The sequence below is a fragment of the Myotis myotis genome, unplaced genomic scaffold (assembly GCF_014108235.1).
Source record: "Myotis myotis isolate mMyoMyo1 unplaced genomic scaffold, mMyoMyo1.p scaffold_m19_p_4, whole genome shotgun sequence".
Lineage (NCBI taxonomy): Eukaryota > Metazoa > Chordata > Mammalia > Chiroptera > Vespertilionidae > Myotis > Myotis myotis.
In genome coordinates, this window is record NW_023416346.1 from 124,143,650 (window position 1) to 124,163,539 (window position 19,890).

General features: G+C 38.5%; 1 protein-coding gene across 6 annotated transcripts in view; it reads right to left on the minus strand.

Annotated features, from left to right (window-relative positions):
- The window catches only part of REPS2 (RALBP1 associated Eps domain containing 2), a 193,506-nt gene that overhangs the window by 87,720 nt on the left and 85,896 nt on the right, over nt 1-19,890 (minus strand). For all 6 annotated transcript variants that reach the window (XM_036305527.1, XM_036305531.1, XM_036305528.1 and 3 more), the window contains exons 6-9: nt 17,548-17,683; nt 13,680-13,743; nt 11,076-11,218; nt 4,851-4,945 (exon numbers count right to left, since the gene is read on the minus strand). In XM_036305527.1, coding sequence (XP_036161420.1) covers nt 4,851-4,945; nt 11,076-11,218; nt 13,680-13,743; nt 17,548-17,683 — 438 coding nt within the window. The remainder of the gene's footprint in view (nt 1-4,850; nt 4,946-11,075; nt 11,219-13,679; nt 13,744-17,547; nt 17,684-19,890) is intronic.

Sequence of the window (19,890 nt, forward strand, 5' to 3'; positions counted from 1 at the left end):
AAATGTCCTCCTAACTGACTTATGAGAAAAGTCTTCACTTATACTCATAAGATGAGTACCCAAATTGATCAAATATTGATTAGTTTAAAATTATGTTAAAATCTACTTACTATAAATTTATTTCTTATAAAGTCTCAATTAACATGCACTCTAAGACTTCTGATAGATTAAAGAATAATATATTCATATTTGCTATATATAATCAAATCCTAGAAAGATATCTACAAATTGAAAGGTGACTGGGTACATAAAGGAAAGAGATGGGAGAAGGACTTGTCACTATATGCCTTTTGGTATTCTTTTTTATTTTAAACATATTCAAAAAATCAAATAAAGAAATAAATTTTAAAACTTAAAGGAAGTAGGGTAAATTCCTGGAGCTACCTGGAGCTCCAAAATGTTAATTGGTTTATCTCTCAGAATCTGAACAACCCCCGAAAGATAAACAGTACTTCTGTTTTTAAACTGTTCCAAAGAATGGAGTTATAGTACTGCTTGATAGTAATCTGATCTACTAGTAGGATTTAATTCTCAGGCAGGTCATTCTTGGCATTATGATGAAGTATCCAGATGTAATTGCCTATTCAAATTCTACTATCTCCAATGGAACAAAGAATGTATCTTAACATTGCCTTTCTTTCATTTTCTTCTCCCATCTAGATTTGAAACCAGATACTTAGTAGAAGAATATGACTCAGGGGTAGAAAATGTAGATTAGAAAGAAATCTAAAAAAGAGTTGAAATAAATTTTAAAAATCTAAATAAATTGAACAGAAAACTTAATATTATTAGGATGGCACTACTCCCCAAACTCATCTACAGATTCAATGCAATCCTTTTCACTTTTTTGCAGAATTTGACCATATGATCCTAAATTTCATAAGGAAATGCAAGGAATCCAGAATAGTGAAAATATTCTTGAAAAAGAAGAACAAAGTTAAAGGACTCACACTTCCCAATTTTAAATCTTACCACAAAGTTACAGTAATCAAGACAATGTGATATATACTAGCATAATGACATATAGATGGGATAGAATTGAGAATCCATAAGTAAGCCCTTACATTTGTTCAAGTGATTTTCAATAAAGTTGCAAAACAATTCAATGGGGGGAAATTGTTTTTTCAATAAATAATTCTGGAATAACTAATAATCCATATACACATATAAAAGAATGAAGTTAGAGACCTCTTCCTCACAGCATACACAAAAATTAACTCAAAATGGATCATAGACCAAAATGTAAGACCTAAAACTACAAAATTCTTAGAAGAAAACAAAGGAGTAAATCTTCATGATCTTCTTTTAGGCAATGGTTTCTTAGATATGACACCAAAGCACAAGCAACAAAAGAAAAGATAGATAAATTGAACTTCATCAAAATAAACATTTGTGTTGCAAAAGATGCTATAAATAAAGGGAAAAGAAAAACGAAAGAAAGAGCAAATACTTGCAAATTATATACCTAGTAAGGGACTTATATCCAGAATACATAAAGAGCATGTATAACTCAGTAATAACCCAATTTATAAACAAAAGGTTTGAACAGACATTTCACCAAAGAAGATATACAAATGGCTAATAAGTACTCAAAAAGATGTTCAGCATCATTAGTCATTAGGAAATTCAAATCAAAATCAGTAGGATGGCTAAAATAAAACAGACAGCAGGGCAGGCCGGGGGAATGTCGGGGGGGGGGGGGGGCATATGTAATACTCTTTGTAATACTTTAAGCAGTAAAACAAAATTAAAAATATAAAATAAAATAAAACAGACTATAACAAGTATTTACAAGGACATGGGGAAATTGGAACTCTCATACATTGCTGGTGGAGGAATATAAAATGGTGCAGCTGCTTTGCAAAACAGTTTGATAGTTCATCAAAAAGTTAAACACAAGTTACAACATGATCCAACAATTCCACAACTTGGTATATATCCAAGAAAATTGAAAACATGTTCACACAAAAACCTGTACATAGGCTGGCCATGTGGCTCAGTGATTGAGCATTGACCTATGAACCAGGAGGTCACGGTTTGATTCCCAGTCAGAGCACATGCCCATGTTGCAGGCTCAATCTCCAGTAGGGGGTGTGCAGGAGGCAGCCTATTAGTGATTCTCACCATTGATGCTTCTGTCTCTCCCTCTCCCTTTCCCTCTCTGAAATCAATAAAAACATATTAGAAAAAAAAACTTATACATAAATGTGCATAGCAGCATTTTTCCTAACAGCTCAAAAGTGGAAACAATAACCCAAATGTCCATCATCTGAACAATGGACAAAATGTGGCATATCCATACAATGGAATACTATTCACCAATAAAAAGGAATGCGCACTGACACAGCATGAATGAACTTTAAAACATTATACTAAGTGAAAGAATCCAGCCATAAAAGATCACATATTATATGATTCTATTTATATGAAATGTCCAGAACAGGCAAATTCAGAGACAGAAAATGGATTAGTGATTATCAGAGACTTGGGGGCTGGGGAATAGTGAATGACTTCATGAATACAGGCTTTCTTTTTGGAGTGATGAAAATGCTCTAAAATTAGACTATTGTAATGGTTGCATAGCTTTTAATATACTGAAAACCACTGAATTGTATACTTTAAATGAGTATGGTATGTAAATTATACCTCAGTAAAGGTGTATCCAAAAGAAAGAAATCCAGTAATCTAAGAAACTCTGCTAAGAGGAGTATACCTGAAATTATAATCTTTAATTCTTGATAGAACATGGTTACAGCTCTGCTGTCTTTAGAAAAAGATGTACTGCTGAGCAAACTTCTCATGACCTGAATCAGCTACAGCTTCATTCCTAACACAAGCACCTGTATGGAGTCTTCCCTCACAGGGCTGATGACCAAGATCTATTTAAACTCCATGCACGCATTCATGAAAAAATAAAGGGGTGTAGAAAGAACAATGAATGAAATAGTTTAGAAGAACATAAAATATTTAATCATTAGCTATTAAATTCTGACCTATAGTGTTCAAATGGCCAAACCATCAATTAACCTCATTACTTCACCCCTGATTTTTGTTTAGTACATCATTATCTAAAAGCACTGCACCCTTAAAAATAACAGTTTTGTTGGGAGTTTTTGTTGTTTTTTTTGCTTTCTTGTTTGGATAGGACAAAGCAAAGACTAGGTAGCTCTTAAGCTACTCCCTCAAAGGAACCAGTTAAAGCTTATAAAAGTATATAAAACTTAGCTGCACATAAGGTCCATGTGTGTGTAAGTCAGTAATTAATTTCTCAAAAAAAAGCATTATTTGTCTCTGTTGAAGGGGCAAAGACCATCTGATACCATGGCAAGCTGGAACAAAACATTTATCCAGCAAGAATAATAATTTATGACACTTTTTAGTAAATTACCTAACAACCTCATAATTTTACACAAGCAGGGGGACTCATAGCAAAAAAAAAGGCAACTACATAAGAGAGCTATGGAGTTTGTGTCCTGGCCTGACAGACAAGTCTCTCCAGACACTGCCAGCAGTCCCAGAGTAGACTGAGGACCATCAAAAATGGTTATATGGCCCTGGCTCGTGGAAAGAGCAACAGCCTGCAGACTGAAGAGCCCCAGGTTTGATTCCGGTCAGGGACACATGCCCGGATTGTGGGCTTGATCCCCAGTGGAGGGCATGCGGGGGGTGGGGGGGAGCAGCCAATCAGTGATTCTCTCTCATCACTGATGTTTCTATCTCTCCCTCTCCCTTCCTCTCTGAAATCAATAAAAATATATTTTAAAATAAAATTTAAAAAGTGGTTATATGTTTGTTATATGCTTCTCCATCATATTCAATATACAGAAAAAGAAATTTAAAAGGCTGAAAGTCTTCAAAAGCACATCTATCACACCTTCTGAAATCACTGTTCATTACATCTTTTTCCCACGAGTAGAAATTTGTTGAGGAAAGTAACATGGAGGCTATGACTCCAAGAAAGAGCAGCAGAGAAGCCAAGAGCGCTGTTAACAGAGAGAGCACTGTAGAAGCAGGAAAATAATAATCACACACAATTATAAGAACTTAAAGAAATGGCCCCTGTATACTGCCTTTGGCTTCTATCATCTTGCCACGGTTTTAAACTAGTGTCAGAGAACTGTTTTAAGAGCCTGTGAATAAACCTCCGTTTATTAAACTTTTCTAGAATTTTAGGACAGGAAGATTAGGTATCATAAGTTGTTATCATTGCAATCATGATGAGGATGATGATGATAGTGCTGAAATTAACAATAACTATAACAACTATTTATCAATGCATACTGAAGGAATACTAAGCATGTGGCTAAGAACCTACATCAATGGCCCACCATGGTGGGAATTCTGGTTTCTCTTGGGGATCGTCCAAATCAATCTTCTTCTGGTCCAAAAGTTAAACACTCTGAGGGAGAAGGCAGCTTTGAATGTGGTTTGGGGCCCTCATATATAGTTCTCAAACCTCCTCTCAAAACTGTTCTGGTTCATTATATTTTGTTAATACTCAGCTACTAAAAATACAACTTTACAATTTTTACTTTGAAATTAAAGCTTGGTTAAAGTAAGTAACTTGGCTAGCATTTTTCAGGCTTAGTTTGGCTATACCTCAATTTCACCTCTAGAAAGTCAAGAGACTATTTTGCTTATTTCACCAAATCTAGTTTTAGGGAGAAAATTAAAAAGATAATTATAGATATGCCTGGGGTCAAAATTTGAAAGGATGAGCCCCAAATTAAGAACTAACTATGAAGAGAAAATGTTATAAAAGTCGATTTTACAGAGTTTGTAAAGCACATAGGCTAATGGATTTAATTCTAAACACATCCTTAACTAATTTACATATGAAGATCTTTTACCTCCATCCGATTCAAGTCATGAGGTTGTTGGTTTGCTGGCATGGACTCAGAATAAGAATCAAATAACGCACACTCCCACTTGGGTTTAGGAAAGGCTAAGAAAAAACAAAAAGAATACATATAGTCATAGCAGGCACTGTTTCCTATATAACAACAAAATCAGCTGGCTCCTATAACTGGCTATGGCACTCATCATGCTGAGATATAAATTTTCTATATATATAACCTGGAACTTCTATCATCTCCATTTATACATGATGAAACTGAGGAACCAGGAAGTTAAACAACTTACTCAAAGTCATATAGTTGGTAAATGGTTCAGCAGGGACTTGAATTGCCAGCAGTCCTACTAAATGGTCTTTAGCATTTCATGTTGTAACATAGTTGTTTTCTATATTAACCACTGCTATCACAATACTTAAGTTTTAACTATATACTACTAGCATAATTTTTAAATAGTAGTAACTATGGTAATAGTTTTAATACTATAAACATTAATAAAGGAAACACTACAGTTTAGCTATTCTTGTTGGAAATAGAATCTTACGATGGTATGTGCCCAAGAAAATTTTATGAAATACTCCTTTCTTTTGGTTAGAAGCAGTAACAAAAGTAAGACCACAGGTTCTTGCTGATTTACAAGAGAGGAAATAAGAATCATGTTATGAATTTCTAATACAGAACAGTGACAAGGGTTGTTAGTTTGGATGCTAACTAGATCAGCATGAGGAAAAATCATGCCACTACGTAAGCTAATACTTATTTAACACTCACGCTATTTCTTAGAAGTGACTTGTTTCATCACTGTGTCAGAAAGTAATTAAGAAAGATCGGTCTCAATAACTAGAAAATTTGTCAATACTCCAAAGAGGAAAAGCAGATTGGGTAGACAATAAACAGAAGCTACAAATCACATTTGTCAAGACCAGCTATTAAGAAATCAAAATTTAAATGCCATGTGTGATATTATGATTTATAATAAGGAATATATATTTGGTCCTACTCCCCATTTCTGGCACAGAGTTTCCAAACCCCTAGGAATTTCCAAAGTAATGAGAGCAATAATGGTGTCTCCTTTTATGTTAATGAGATGATGAAACCCATCAAAGAATGTTAGCCAGGTTGCCATGTGGTTAGAGGACTGGAACTCCTAGCCTCAGCCTCTTATTTCCTATGAAGGAGAGAGGCTTGAGGTTGAATCAGTCACCAATGGCCAATGACTTAGTGAATCATGATTATGTAATGAAGTCTTCATAAACCTCCCCCCAAAAAAGAAAACCCTTTTTTTTTTTCCCGGAAAGCTTCCATGTTAGAGAATCAGAATGTTTCCATGTGCCACTGTGTTGGGACTCAAACTCCATGAGGACAAAAGCTCCTTTGTCCAGGACCTCACCCTTTATATCTCTTCATCATCTCATCAGGCTGTTCCTTTAATATCCTTCATAATAAATCAGTAATCTAGTGGGTAAACGGGTTTTCCTAAGTTCTGTAAGCCATTTTAGCAAATTAATTAAGCCCGAGGAGGGGGTTGTAGAAGCCTGTAATTTACAACCAGTTGGTTAGAGGCACAAGTAACAGCGAAGACTTATGACTGGCATGTGAAGAGGATGGTAGTCTCGTGGAGCTCCGTACCTGTGGAATCTGATTCTATCTCTAGTTAGAAAGCGTCAGAACTGAGTTCTCAGACACAAGAATTGCTTGTTGGTGTGGGGAAGCCTCCATCATGTTTTAAAAAAATGTTTTTAATCAAGGGCTTAAAATATATTGGCATTGTTGTTAATCCTTTCTCACCCTTCCATCCCCACCAGGGTTTGAAATACCAACTTCCCTCTGCAGTAAAGTACTGGCCAGTGAGTAACAACTACAATAGACAGTTGAGTACAAGTAGATTAAATTGTTCATTGGCTTATTCTGGTCTGAATTTCACTGATATCAGGTCAGGCAAACCACGGATCCTGGTGATTTTCTGACTATACCAAGGTGGTCTCCCTCTTTCCTTGGTAAAAACAGCAAAAACACTTTTCCAAGTACTGTTTCTCAATCCAGCCCCAAGAGCGAAATCCAAGATAAGATTTCTCTTTCTAGTTTATAAGTGATCTCACTAGAATTTCATGACTAATACCTTATCATGAGGCCCTCTTGCTGGGTAAAAAGCTAACACTTTCAAAAACTACAAATGCCATTAACTAACTGCTAAATCTCCCTCCAGCATGTCCTCATCTCTGCATCTCCATTGTCATATCTCCAGTGTCAACCTCCCCACAGTTCCTGACTAGGCTACTGCCATAACTGATCTTGTTTCCACCCCTTACTCCTGAAAACTTGTTCTGTGGTCCAAAACCAGCAGGATTCCTTCAAACAGCAAATCTGATTGTGTCAGTTCAGTTCCTGCTTGAAACACATCAACATCGTTTCCCAAGATTTGTTCCCCGCCTTCTTCTTCAGCCTCATCCCCATTCCCTTCACCCTGGCTCTTTGCCCTCCAGCCACTGTGGCCTGAACTGCTCCAAGTCCTCTGCAACATACCTGCTGTCCCCTCTACCAGCGCCCACTCTTCCCCCTTCTTCACCTACACAACCCTTAGCACATCCTTCCGATCTCAGCTCAAACATTTAAGAAAGTCTTCCCTAAGGTCATGCACCCTCTTACTGCAGCTATACTTCCCCTTTATAGCACCTACCATTGGCTCCAATTACGCATATGTGAGTTTATTTAACATCAATCCTCTAACTGCCAGCAAGTTCCACGATGGTAGGAATTCTCTTTTATACAGCATTATGACCAGAGAGAATAACACAATGCCTCTCATAGTAAGTACTGAAATATTTTTAACAAACTACAGTAAAAATCTATACCAGAATCTACCCCATCACCCAGACATAAAAAAAATAACAAAAGGCCCATGTGTAAGCCACCAAATAATCCAACATTTCCTTCCAACTCAGCCCTTTAATTGTCACTGTTAGGGGGGAAATCAGATATAATTCCTGTTTCATTATTTTATTGAAAAGAAGCTTATATAGTTGTAAATGCATGAAGGTATCAACCAAATTTATACTTTTCACTAATCTTGTCAAAAACTGGATTCGATTTTTTTAAAGAGTGATTATAGATCAATTAGAAGACTGTTGGAACAAGAGCTGAGTTTTTTTAAAAGCCAAAGGGATACCATAAAAATGAACTCCCCAAATCAACAGGACCACTCATATTTCAAAGTCTAAAAGCACAGAGAACTAGAAAGTTCTGGCCATTTTCTTGAGCTATATACAAAGATAACCATGTGTGATAAAACATTAAGTTAGCTAAACCCTCAGGATTTGCCTAAAATATACTATCACTGAGTTTGATGGGGATTTATGAGGTCTCTCATGTTTTTTATTAGAACTATCCTATCTAATAAAGAGGGAATATGCTAATTGACCATCACACTCTCACAAGATGATGGCATCCACAGTCACAAGATGGTGGTGCCCAGTCCCCTCAGCCCTGCCTCATCCAGCCGGAGTCCCCCAGTCCCCTCAACCCCACCTCATCCAGCCTCAGTCCCCTCAGCCTCGCCTCACTCAGTCCCCACAGCATCCAGCCTCATCCAGCCCCAGTCCCCCAGTCCCCTCAGCCCCACAGGGGAAGGCAGTGGGGGCAATTGGGCCAGCAGGGGAGGGCAGTTGGGGATGATCATGCCAGCAGGGGAGCAGTTAGGCATCAATCAGGTCAGCAGGGGAGTGGTTAGGGGCAATCAGGCAGACAGGCAGGCAAGAGGTTAGGAGCCAGCAGTCCCGGATTGTGAGAGGGTATAGGCTGGGCTGAGGGACACCCCTCCCATGCATGAATTTTGTGCATCAGGCCTCTAGTATAAATATTATTTAAGATTGATCCCACAGCTCTGGAAATGATGTGTGATTTTTGTTTAATTCAAGGGTATGTGATGGATTCCACAGCTGTTTCTGTATAAATGCATGCTGACAACCTTCACAGAAGATCAGGAAGAACCAAGGGGCTTCATTCCAAATGAAGTGACATGCCTCTTGGCTGGCACTCTATTTTTTTTTATCTTTATTGTTGAAAGTATTACACACTAGAGGCCCAGCACACAAAATTGTGTGGCCCCACCCACCTGCGCATGCCTCGCCGCGCCCGCCCACCAGCCACCAGCTGTGCTGCAATCAGAGCCTATGGGCTGCAGGGGAGGGACCAAGAGGTGCCCCATGCAGTTCATGGTGACTGGTCATTTAGTCGTTTAGGTCGTGATGACTCTGGCCTTTTATTATTATGATGTCCCCCTTTTCCCCCATTGACCTCTTCTAGACTGACCCTAGCCACTGACCCAAATGTTCACAACCCTATTGTCTGTGTCCATGGGTGATGCATATATGCATACAAGTTCTTTGGTTGATCTCTTCCCACCCACCCACCCTCCCCCACCTTCCCTCTGAGATTCAACAGTCTATTCAATGCTTCTATGTCTCTACATCCACTTTATTCATCAGTTTATTTTGTTCATTAGATTCCACGTATGAGTGAGATCATATGAAACTTGTCTTTCTCTGACTGACTTAGTTCACTTATCATAATACTCTCCAGGTCCCTCCATGCTGCCTCAAAGGGTGAGTGATCCTTCTTTTTTACTACTGAATAGTATCGCATGGTGTGAATGTATCACCACTTTATCCACTCATCTAGTGATAGGCACTTGGTCTGTTATAGTTGCCACGATAGCCCGAGGAATACTGGTGCTTCTTTGCCTCAATCCAAGGAAGAAAGAGGGATGGGGAGAGGGAAGGGGGAAATGAGGAAGAGGTGGAGAGGGGAAGAAAAAAGAGGGGGGTTGGGGGTAACAGAGATGAAGAGAGACACCAAAGAAGAAATAGAGCAATTTGTCATGCTGCCCAATTGCAAACTAGTTCCTGGAGATCACTGAAAGTCTTCCCCATCCTGCGAGGAAAGGTAGCAGGCTGGAGTTACAGCCAGCTGTAGTCAGAAAGCAGCTGCTATTGGCAAAGCCTGAGTCTGAAATGGGTAGTAACTTTTGCTCTCTGATGCCTCCCCTTCATATATTTTATGGGGGCATTTGGGGAAGATCCCAGAATGGGTCACTCTTTCCTAACATGTTTACCTGTCACTGGCATCAGCCACATACATGCTCTCTTCCCTTCAAGTCTCAGCTCAACCCGCTCCACCCTCCCACTACCTAATACAGGAAAAGGACAGACTATTTCAGAGTCAGAGACCCCAAGATTGATTCAGATAAGTCATTGACCACTTTGAATATGGTATGAGGAGGGGACAAGATAAGGTCATCTAAGGCTTTTTCCAGATCTAACTACAAATCTTATACTCTATTAACGACTAATCACATTTTCTTTTGACACTACTTCCTCTTGTCAATAATCATCCATGACTAGCTCTCGTGTTTTGAAAAGACCTTGCCTGCCTAAAAAGTGAGAAAGTTTGTTGAAAGCACCAGGTGTTTCTGGACCCTTTTGATGGAAGCTATACTTCTCTGAGTAATAGAAATCAGATCACTGCCCACTGCCTCTGAAAGGGGCAAGAGAAACTGCTAATTTGTCCAATCTTCTGAAGAAATTGATATAAATGTTGGATATATTTCCTAACCAAAGGGTTTGTGGAGTAACTGTTTTATTAATAAGAAAGGCAATTCTATTCCAACCTTCTGGTGTGCTGGAATTTTCTAAATCATTATCTGATTGTAGTTACATGGATGCATATATATGTAAAAATTCATCAAGTGTATATTTAAGATTACGGCACTTTGCAGATTTCATTGCTTATGTAATTTTTTTTAACTTTTTCATTATGTATAACAGTTCTATTTCAGTTCCTTGCCCAAGGCCACTTGGAGACACTGGGACGTGCCTAAAGATGCCATGTCAGCACTTGGCTGTATAGGAAGATCTTCCTCTTCATTTTATATCAGCTGGGAGATTTAGTAGTTGCCTTTGCCACAATTTTCATGAAAGGGCAAGTGACTTTGGTTCAAATCCATCTAGACTAGAGAGTACTAGAACGAAAATAACAGATGACTCACACTCAGATCATCCCTATTACTCATATTATAAGATGCAAAAAGTCTAATATCAGTTAAAGGACAATAACTGTAGATTCCAGGGACTCCCCAAATTACCTGGACACCATTTAAGAAACAAAAGTTTCTTGTAAGGCCAGATGGAAAATGTCTAGGGTTTAAGATTTTGGATGAGCCCTTACCTGCTTGCAGGTACTCTGGCTGCAGGGTTGGAGGGAGGCCCTCGGGCAGTGGATAGCCGTTCTTCCGGGCCACAATGAGATGAAATGCAGCACAGAACTCAGGCAGGGTCAGGGCTCCATCGCAGTCAGCATCACTAAGTTCCCTAAATATAAAAGATGTCATGAGTACCTCACACTGGGCTTAGAGGAAAATTTACTGAGCCCCAGACATGCAAACACAATTCCCAGGGGTTCCTGAATGCTTCTTTGACCCTGCAAAGTCCCCAAACCCATGTGAAAACTCAGGGGGCCATTTGGAGGAAGAAAAAGTATGACAGACAGCACTGGTATCAATAGTACTTTATAAATAAAAATTGAAGTTCTTCAGGTCTCTGATAGGTCTGTTTTACAACTATAAGTATACAAGACAAGCATATATGGCACAAAAAGTTAAATGCGGCCCAGAATTCCACAGTTGACAGCCATTCAATAAGTGTGTGATGTAAAGAGCTCCTGACTTGGTGCTCAAAACAGTCAGAGGAAGGGCTGGCCCTGGCCCTTTTACAGTTGTCCCAGCCATTATATAGTTACTGGAGCTCAGGAATGAGCACTTCATTTTTTTCAGCTGTAAGGAAAAACCTTGAACTTTTCAAGTCACACAAATGTTGTATCAAAATTTTGCTTGAGAATCCTCTCCTGGGAATATATAAGTAAACTCAATAAATACTGGTTGAATTATGTTTTCAGATAAAACTAGCAACTAGGGAAGGCTGGAAACAGATAAAACAGAAAAGAAGAAAGGGAGAGTCTTGAACAGGCTTATCTTTGCTTCAGTCATTGTTTCCCACTGAAAGGCACAGACCTATTTACTCAGCACAGGAGAAACCTATTTGCCAAAGTAACTAAGACCTTCTAAGCTCAACCCGACTCAAGTGTACAGAGACAAGTATACTTGTTAGAACAAGTAAAGACATAAGACATAAAAATGTACTAGAAGTGTGTTACTATTTGAAAGAACGAATATTGAAGGTAAGCTCCATTCACATCCTCCTCCCCCAAATATTTAATATGTACCAGCCCTGAAATAGCAGCTCCCAGGCTGAGGGGACTGCTGCCAACGCTGAATGGAGAGAATATCATTCAGCTTTTATGTATATGTCCCCACAAAAAGATAGGAAGTCTCATGCCAATTATGGTAAGACTGGGAATTTTGCCAAAACAGATTGTATTCTTCTAAAAATGATAATTTCTTTTTTCCTCTAGCTTTAAAATCTAACATAAGGCTTGTTGTAAAAAAAATTACACTAGAATATATTGCTGGTGAATAAATCCAGCTCAGGGTCCTAGGTACATTGGCATGCACAAGGATTATTACAATATTTTTCCAATAAAATGCACAAAACATGACAAAATGATATCATAATTTTTGTGAATCTCGTGAAAAAAAGTTTTACATAAATATTCCAATGTTTTAATTGTATATTTATAGCAGCACAGTCTCCTGCCCAGTCATGAGGAAGAACAGCCCACACACAGCTGGGAGTTTATGGAGGCACCAAGCGTTTTCATAAATGCAAATGGCGCCATCTGGACTGTCCCAGCAAAGCCCTTTGGAGTCAGGGCTGTGTCCAGCTAAGCAGCAAAGTACAATACACTCCACAGCTGCAATTCTAAGCTAGAGTCCAGCTGATAAAGCTAGAGTCCAGCTGATAAACACCAGCCAAATTTACAGGCAGCTAGAATAGTCAAATTTAATTCCAAGACATTTCATCCGGCCTCATAAAATATTATAAAGAATAGCTTTTCAAGGTCCTCCGGTTACTTGCATCACATCAAGCCGAAAAATCGGAAAATAAAATACACAAAATGGAAATTCTCATATGCCCACACAATCGCTTAGAGTCCAGTGGTTCTCAGCCTTCTGGCCCTTTAAATACAGTTCCTCATGTTGTGACCCAACCATACAATTATTTTCGTTGCTACTTCATAACTGTAATGTTGCTACTGTAATGAATCGTAATGTAAATATCTGATATGCAGGATGGTCTTAGGCAACCCCTGTGAAAGGGTCGTTCGACTGCCAAAGGGGTCTCGACCCATAGGTTGAAAACCGCTGGCTTAGACTGAAAAGGGATCTAGATGAAGATAATAACTAGGAAATTACTTTTTTAAATAATAGCTAATATATACAATATGCAGTATGTTCCAGATACTGTTCATTGTGATTTTCATATAACTTATTTAATTTTCACAGCAACAAAAACTTAAATTCTGCCCTGACTGGTTTGGCTCAGTGGATAGAACGTCCGCCTGCTAACCAAAGGGTCCCGGGTTCGATTCCAGTCAAGGGCATGTACCTTGGTTGCGGGCACATCCCCGGTAAGGGTGTGCAGGAGGCAGCTGATTGATGTTTCTCGCTCATCGATGTTTCTAACTCTCTATATCCCTCTCCCTTTCTCTCTGTAAAAAATCAATAAAATATATGTTTAAAAAAACTTAAATTCTTTTCACTCTCTTAGTCTGTTAAAAAACATTCAAGAAATAAGACTTTTAAAATGCAATAGTAGGAACTAAAGAATGAATATGGATGACTATATCATACCATATGGCATTAATTGTACTTACCATATATAGGAGAGTTCTGGAATGGAAAGCTTTGATTTGGTGAAGAAGTTCTTGGCCACTGAACCTGTCAACAGCCATTGTTTAAATAAATCATTAATTAATATCTAGAGCAGCTTTTATATTTAATGTCAATGAATCACCATTTTTTCTTTCAACAATCTCTACCACAAACACAACATTTATTCATTAAAGCAAATACAAATCATGTGTCTAAAAACAATATGTGAACAGCTTTTAAAAGAATATATAAATTAGAATAGGGCAAAGAAGCAAAGACATAACACTTATTATAACATGTAAATTATAGTAATTAATTCCTGCTTCACTTTTACTGAAAGTGTGCAAAATTTTACTAAAAATTCAAAAAACAAATTTCAAAATTATTAAAGTAAAAACCTGTCAAGCACTTTTAATAAAAATGCAATACACAATCACGGTAAAAAATAGCAAAAAATAAAAAAATCACTATTAATCTTATCACACAGACATAAGACAGGCCTATTGGGAAAGAGTTTTGGTGAGATTTAAGCTCTTTGGTGGCTCCTTAAGAAACTTATCCAGGAACCTTCTGCTACTTTCTTTAATCATTGTAAATTTACCAATATCAATTTAAATCAGGTACTCATTCCATTTTACATGTTAACAAAGCTGCACTAAAGACCCAACTGCACTTAAAATGTTGGACCCAACCATTATTGAGATTGAAATTTTTATGCTTTCAACTCTAAAAACAATTTCATAGTTCAAAAGCTTCACTTCTAACACAAAGAATAATCAAATCAAAGCCCCAAGCTCTATGTTAAGCAGATAAAGTCAAAAGTCATTCCATGGCAATGACAAGTCTTCTAATTGGCCTTAAAACAATTAATTATAATGGACTCTAAAGTAGACTTATTTTCCTTTGATAGCTCATTAAGGATCAAAAGCAAAGGACCCAATGAACATGGTTCATTCTCAAAAAAATAAATAAAAAAGCAAAGGACTCTATAAACCAATAAGCCTTCTCCCCAAAACTAGCCTGAAAATAATGCTGACATATGGCTGTTGGCCATCAATGTCAAACGTTTGTCAGAAATGTCTTGAAAGCCTATTTGCCAGCCATAGACAATGTCCCCTCATGTTATTCTTCTTTTTCCCCCTTGATATCCTTCTTCAAATCACACTAGGCCGGAACCCAAAGTGAGAGACCTGGATTGGTCTTCAGAGAGTAGAGACTGTTGTACTATGGTGTCCCAGAGAGGTTAGCTGGAGCCCATAGGGGAGCCGACTGCTAACAAGTTCAGTTGTTCTATGGCTGCTCCCTGCCAAAAAGGGAAGCTAATGAGAAAGCCCCAGTACACCCTCCTTTGGAACTGACAAAAGTTCAAACCATGAGTTGGAACCCTCCAGCGCAGCTCCACTCCCAACCATCATAGAAACTCGAAGCCAGCCTCTTTTCCTTGTTCTCTGCAGCTATTATCATACCTTGCTGGGGAGTCACATTAGAGGCACACAAGGGAGAGGGGAGGCTTAAAAGTTGTCAGCAGTCAAACATCAAAACATGAATTCAGACTTGTTATTATAAGAAATCTCTGTCTCAGATCTCTCGTTTCTCTCCTCATTCTCTCAATTTTCTCAGATTTCTCACTTCTCATTCAATTTTCTCAGAACTCTCAAGAGTTACACACACCATTGATATATCAGGGATATAATAGTAGCACACCAAATACATATAGATCTGTGCAAAATAAAGATGAGTAACCCAATATAAAAAGGGGTAGACCTGCCTGACCATTGTGGCTCAGTGGTTGAGCATCAACCTATGAACCAGGAGGTCACCACCCAGGTTGCAGGCTTGATCCCCAGTGTGGGGCCTGCAACAGGCAGCCAATCAATGATTCTCTCTCATAATTGATGTTCTATCTCTCCCTCTCCCTTCCTCTCTGAAGTCAATAAAAATATATTTTTAAAGGCATCTGTATGATAATCAGGGAAATCTGAACAATGACGACTTGATAATATTAAGGAATTCATGTTCTTCTATTTTAATGTGTGCCAATGAATTGTGGTTATATTTTTATTCTTTTCTTAAAGAGAACTCTTTTATGTATTTTTTAATTGATTTCAGAGAGGAAGGGAGAGGGAGAGAGATAGAAACATCAATGATGAGAGAGAATCATTGATTGGCTACCTGCTGCACGCCCCTTACTGGTGATTGTGCCCACAACCCGGCATGTGCCCTTGACCGGAATCAATCCCGGGACCCTTCAGTCCGCAGGTTGATGCTCTATCCACTGAGCCAAACCAGCTAGGGCTGTGGTTATATTTTTAAAAGAGGCCTTATCACCCTAACCAGTTTGGCTCAGTGGATAGAGCATCGGCCTGCGGTCTCAAGGGTCCCAGGTTTGATTCCGGTCAAGGGCATGTACCTTGGTTGCGGGGAGTGTGCAGGAGGCAGCTGATCGGTGCTTCTCTCTCATCAATGTTTCTGACAATCCCTCTCCCTTCCTCTCTGTAAAAAATCAATAAAATATATTTTTTAAAAAAGAGGCCTTATCTTTAGAGATATATCCTGAAATATAGGAATAGGCAAAAATAGGCTTACAATTGTCTGTATGGAAAATAATACAATAATTAATAAATAATACAAGAATAAACTGTGTTTCATGTACTCACAACTATAAACCTACTTTTGCCCACCCTGCATTTTCAAACAAAATTATCTGGTAATTGCTTCAAAACCATCTTGGGTAAGAGAGGATATAAATAAAACAAAATTGTTGGGGCTGTGTGATAGGAGTTTGTTATACTAGCCACTCCAGCTATATCTACATTGGAAATTCTGCAAAATAAAGAAGTTTAAAGAAAGTAAAAACATTCCTAACAGCTACCTATTTGTATTTGTCTAATCATTTGTATAGACTATGAAGAAACTCACTTAAGCAATGGGTAAGGTTAGCAAATAGTCAGTACATACAATCTGTTCCTGCTTATTTCTTTAAAATCATGTTGTTAACATTAACTTGTTTGTCTCTACAATAGTCTGCCTTCAATCAAGCCATTACCATCAATCAGAAAATGATGGTCGCATCTATACAAGTACATTTCGATTACACACCTTATTTCACAAGAGAAAATTAGTCTTAGTTCTCACTTCAATGTCAGGTTACAATTATCAAGGACATATTGTTATTCTACAAAATTAAAGTACAAAAAGAAAGTTTTATGAATTTTTATTCCAGTCTCTATTATTTCACTGTTTGATTAGTCTTCACCCCAGTAAAATGTAGGCACAGAGGAATTAAATCAATTCCTCTCAGCTTGAATTTTACATGAGAAGGCAACAGGAATACATATTTCTGAAGACAGCCCAAAAGAACTGACATGTGGACATAAAAATGCTGGCCAATTTTCCTCCCATATTTTAATTTCTGTCCAACAAACCAAAGGAGAAAGTCTTGAGCCAAAGAAAATGAGCATGAATTTGAACTTCTAAGGCATATATAACATAAGGAGACTGTAATGCTAGCTATAGAAGGTTATACTACATCTTTCTCTAACTCTAATATAATGAGTAAGCAATTAAAGATGTTGCCTTGGTGCCATACTCTATCATTTCAAAAATTGCTCCAGCTATTAAATCACAAGGTCCAGACCAAATTCTGATTTAACCCTCTGAAACGGAAACATAATTTTTTCTAAATGTCATTGCCAAGTGTTTTTCTGCATGGTTTATAGCTGATAAGAAATTCGATCTTAGAGGGAAATAAACTGAACTCACAGAAGGCTGTCATACTCATTTTGTGTAAACTATTTCTCAAGATGTGTACTGTTATTTATATGAGACAATAACTTGGAACCCACATTCTCACCTGTCAGACTTCATTACCTGAAATGAAGGAACTTGGGTCTGGCTGAAGGGATCGGAACTGATTGACATAGTACTCCCGCTGCTCTTCTGTTATCCTCCACGGTTCATCCGGGTAATTACTGTTATCTTGTGGTTCTCTCTCCACTGAAAAGGACTTTAAAAATAAATAAGAAAATGCTCAGAGCATCTCTCTTTAGTGAGATGAAGTAGATATATTAAACATCAATAAAAGCTATCGTGCATTATACGCAATTTTTTCCTCAAGGGAATAATTTAAACACCATGTAACTAGAATGTAAACTTCTGAAGGGCAGACATCATGCTTTATGTTTTTGTAGTGAAATACTGAACACTTTGTGAGTGATGAAAGTGTTTCCAATGTAATGAAGGAGGGTAAAAAAATTATTTGTCACATTTTGATTTTCAATAGCTGAGTAGATAGTAAAATAACCGATTCTTTTTTAAAACACAAAAAGTAAATCTTTAGAAAAGCTATAACCATATCATCCTTTTTTTCTGAGGCATTCCCACTGTATAAATCTGAGAATCAAAAGTTCCAATTCAAATCCCACCTCCCAGGTCTACTTAAGTGGCAAATAAGGGTCACCCAAGCTCTCATCCGGCGTTTGTGAATTAGGGTTAATATTTAGTAATAGAGCTGAATAGAAAGGAGAGCTATGATGGTACAACAAATGGAGTAACAGGGGTGCATCAGACATGCCACTAGGGGGCGTGCAAGCCAAAGTTGAGGTTTTAAGGATACAGAGACCCAGAGAAATGGTGCAGAAGAAAACAAAGCTTGTGTATGGTGTGGGGAAAGAAGCAAAAATGGTGATTCTGGGAGAAGGCGTCCAGGGCTTTGCTCTATCCCTCCCATCTACTCTAAGGCTAAGGTGCTACTACAAAGGGATACCTTCATGGAACCAGGAGGTGAACACAAGGAAAGTAAACCTTTAGGACAAAAGAGACTAGGAAAGAAAAAGTTTTATTGCAAATAAGCTACCAGGTTGCCACTTATGAACACACTATCAAGGAATAATTAGGAGGCCACTGTATTCACTATTCCTAGAAAAGGCAGCAGACCATCTACACCCCCTTCCCCCCAACACACACACCCCCATTCCAGTAAGTAATTCTTCCCAGAAACACCTGGCTCTCCTCTGATGACAGTCTGAGAAGACAGGAGACTATAAAACTTTGTGCTGTGATATAACCTTGAGATGTCACCTTTGAAGTTTTTATACTAGGCGAGTTTTTACTAAATGTAAATCAAACCATTTTTAAATGCCCTAGAAGCCACTATCCATTAAGTCAATACCCTAAATTCAGAGTGCTTTGAAATTTACAAAGCATTTCACACATCCCGATCTCATACAGCATCTCAAAACATTTGAGAGGTAGAAAAAGCAGGTGTCATTGTCCTTTACCCCATGAGGAAAATGAGGGTTAGAAGACTTAAGAGAGGAGCCCATACCCTTCAATGAGCCCCTGCAGTCAGCAAATAACTGCCCTCTTTAAAATATATATGTTTTTATTGATTTCAGAGAAAGAGGAAGGGAAAGGGAGAGGGGGTGAAACATGGATGAGAGAGGGAAACATTGATCGGCTACCCACTACCTGGGATTGAGCCTGCAACCTGGGCATGTGCCCTGACCAGGAATCGAACCAGCGACCTCTCAGTGCATGGGACAATGCTCAACCAACTTAGCCACACCAGCCGGGGCACCTGCCCTTTTTTTCATCTGTTGTTCAAAGCCAGGCTCTAGCATATTGAGCTTTTTTTTAAATTGGGTTGCTTCCATCTGAATTGTTTTCAGAAACCCCCTATTCATTCCGGTAAGAAACAAACAATATAAATAAAGAAAGCAAGGAAGATCCAAAATCAGTTTGAGCACCTGATGGACGCCACACAACTTTCCAAAATGCTCCAACCAGATTCCAGAACCAAACTCAAATGTTCCAGGTAGCACTTTCTGAAGAAGCCCAGATGTCTGAGCAGTTCAGGGGGCAAAACCCAGGATGGAGGTAGTCAACATGTGCTGGACTGTGTTCCTGGCCAGATGGTAATGTGTAGAGCTCACAGGAGCTCTGCCCTCCAGGTCAACATTGACAGAAACAGCTGGAGTAAAGGAACCTAAAAAGCTGGGCACGGACAGGTGAGACAAGAATGACCATCTATGAATGAACAATTTAAGCAGGCAGAGATGGTTCACAAAGCTTGTGGGACACAGGTGGAAAGCTCTGTGCCACTGCTGTCCTGGGAATGAAGGTGCGGATAACTCCGTGCAGGCTGTTGACTGCTGTATTCTCTGGTTCTGACATGGAAACTACTACTCTCATGGAATTCATTCCTTCCCTCCA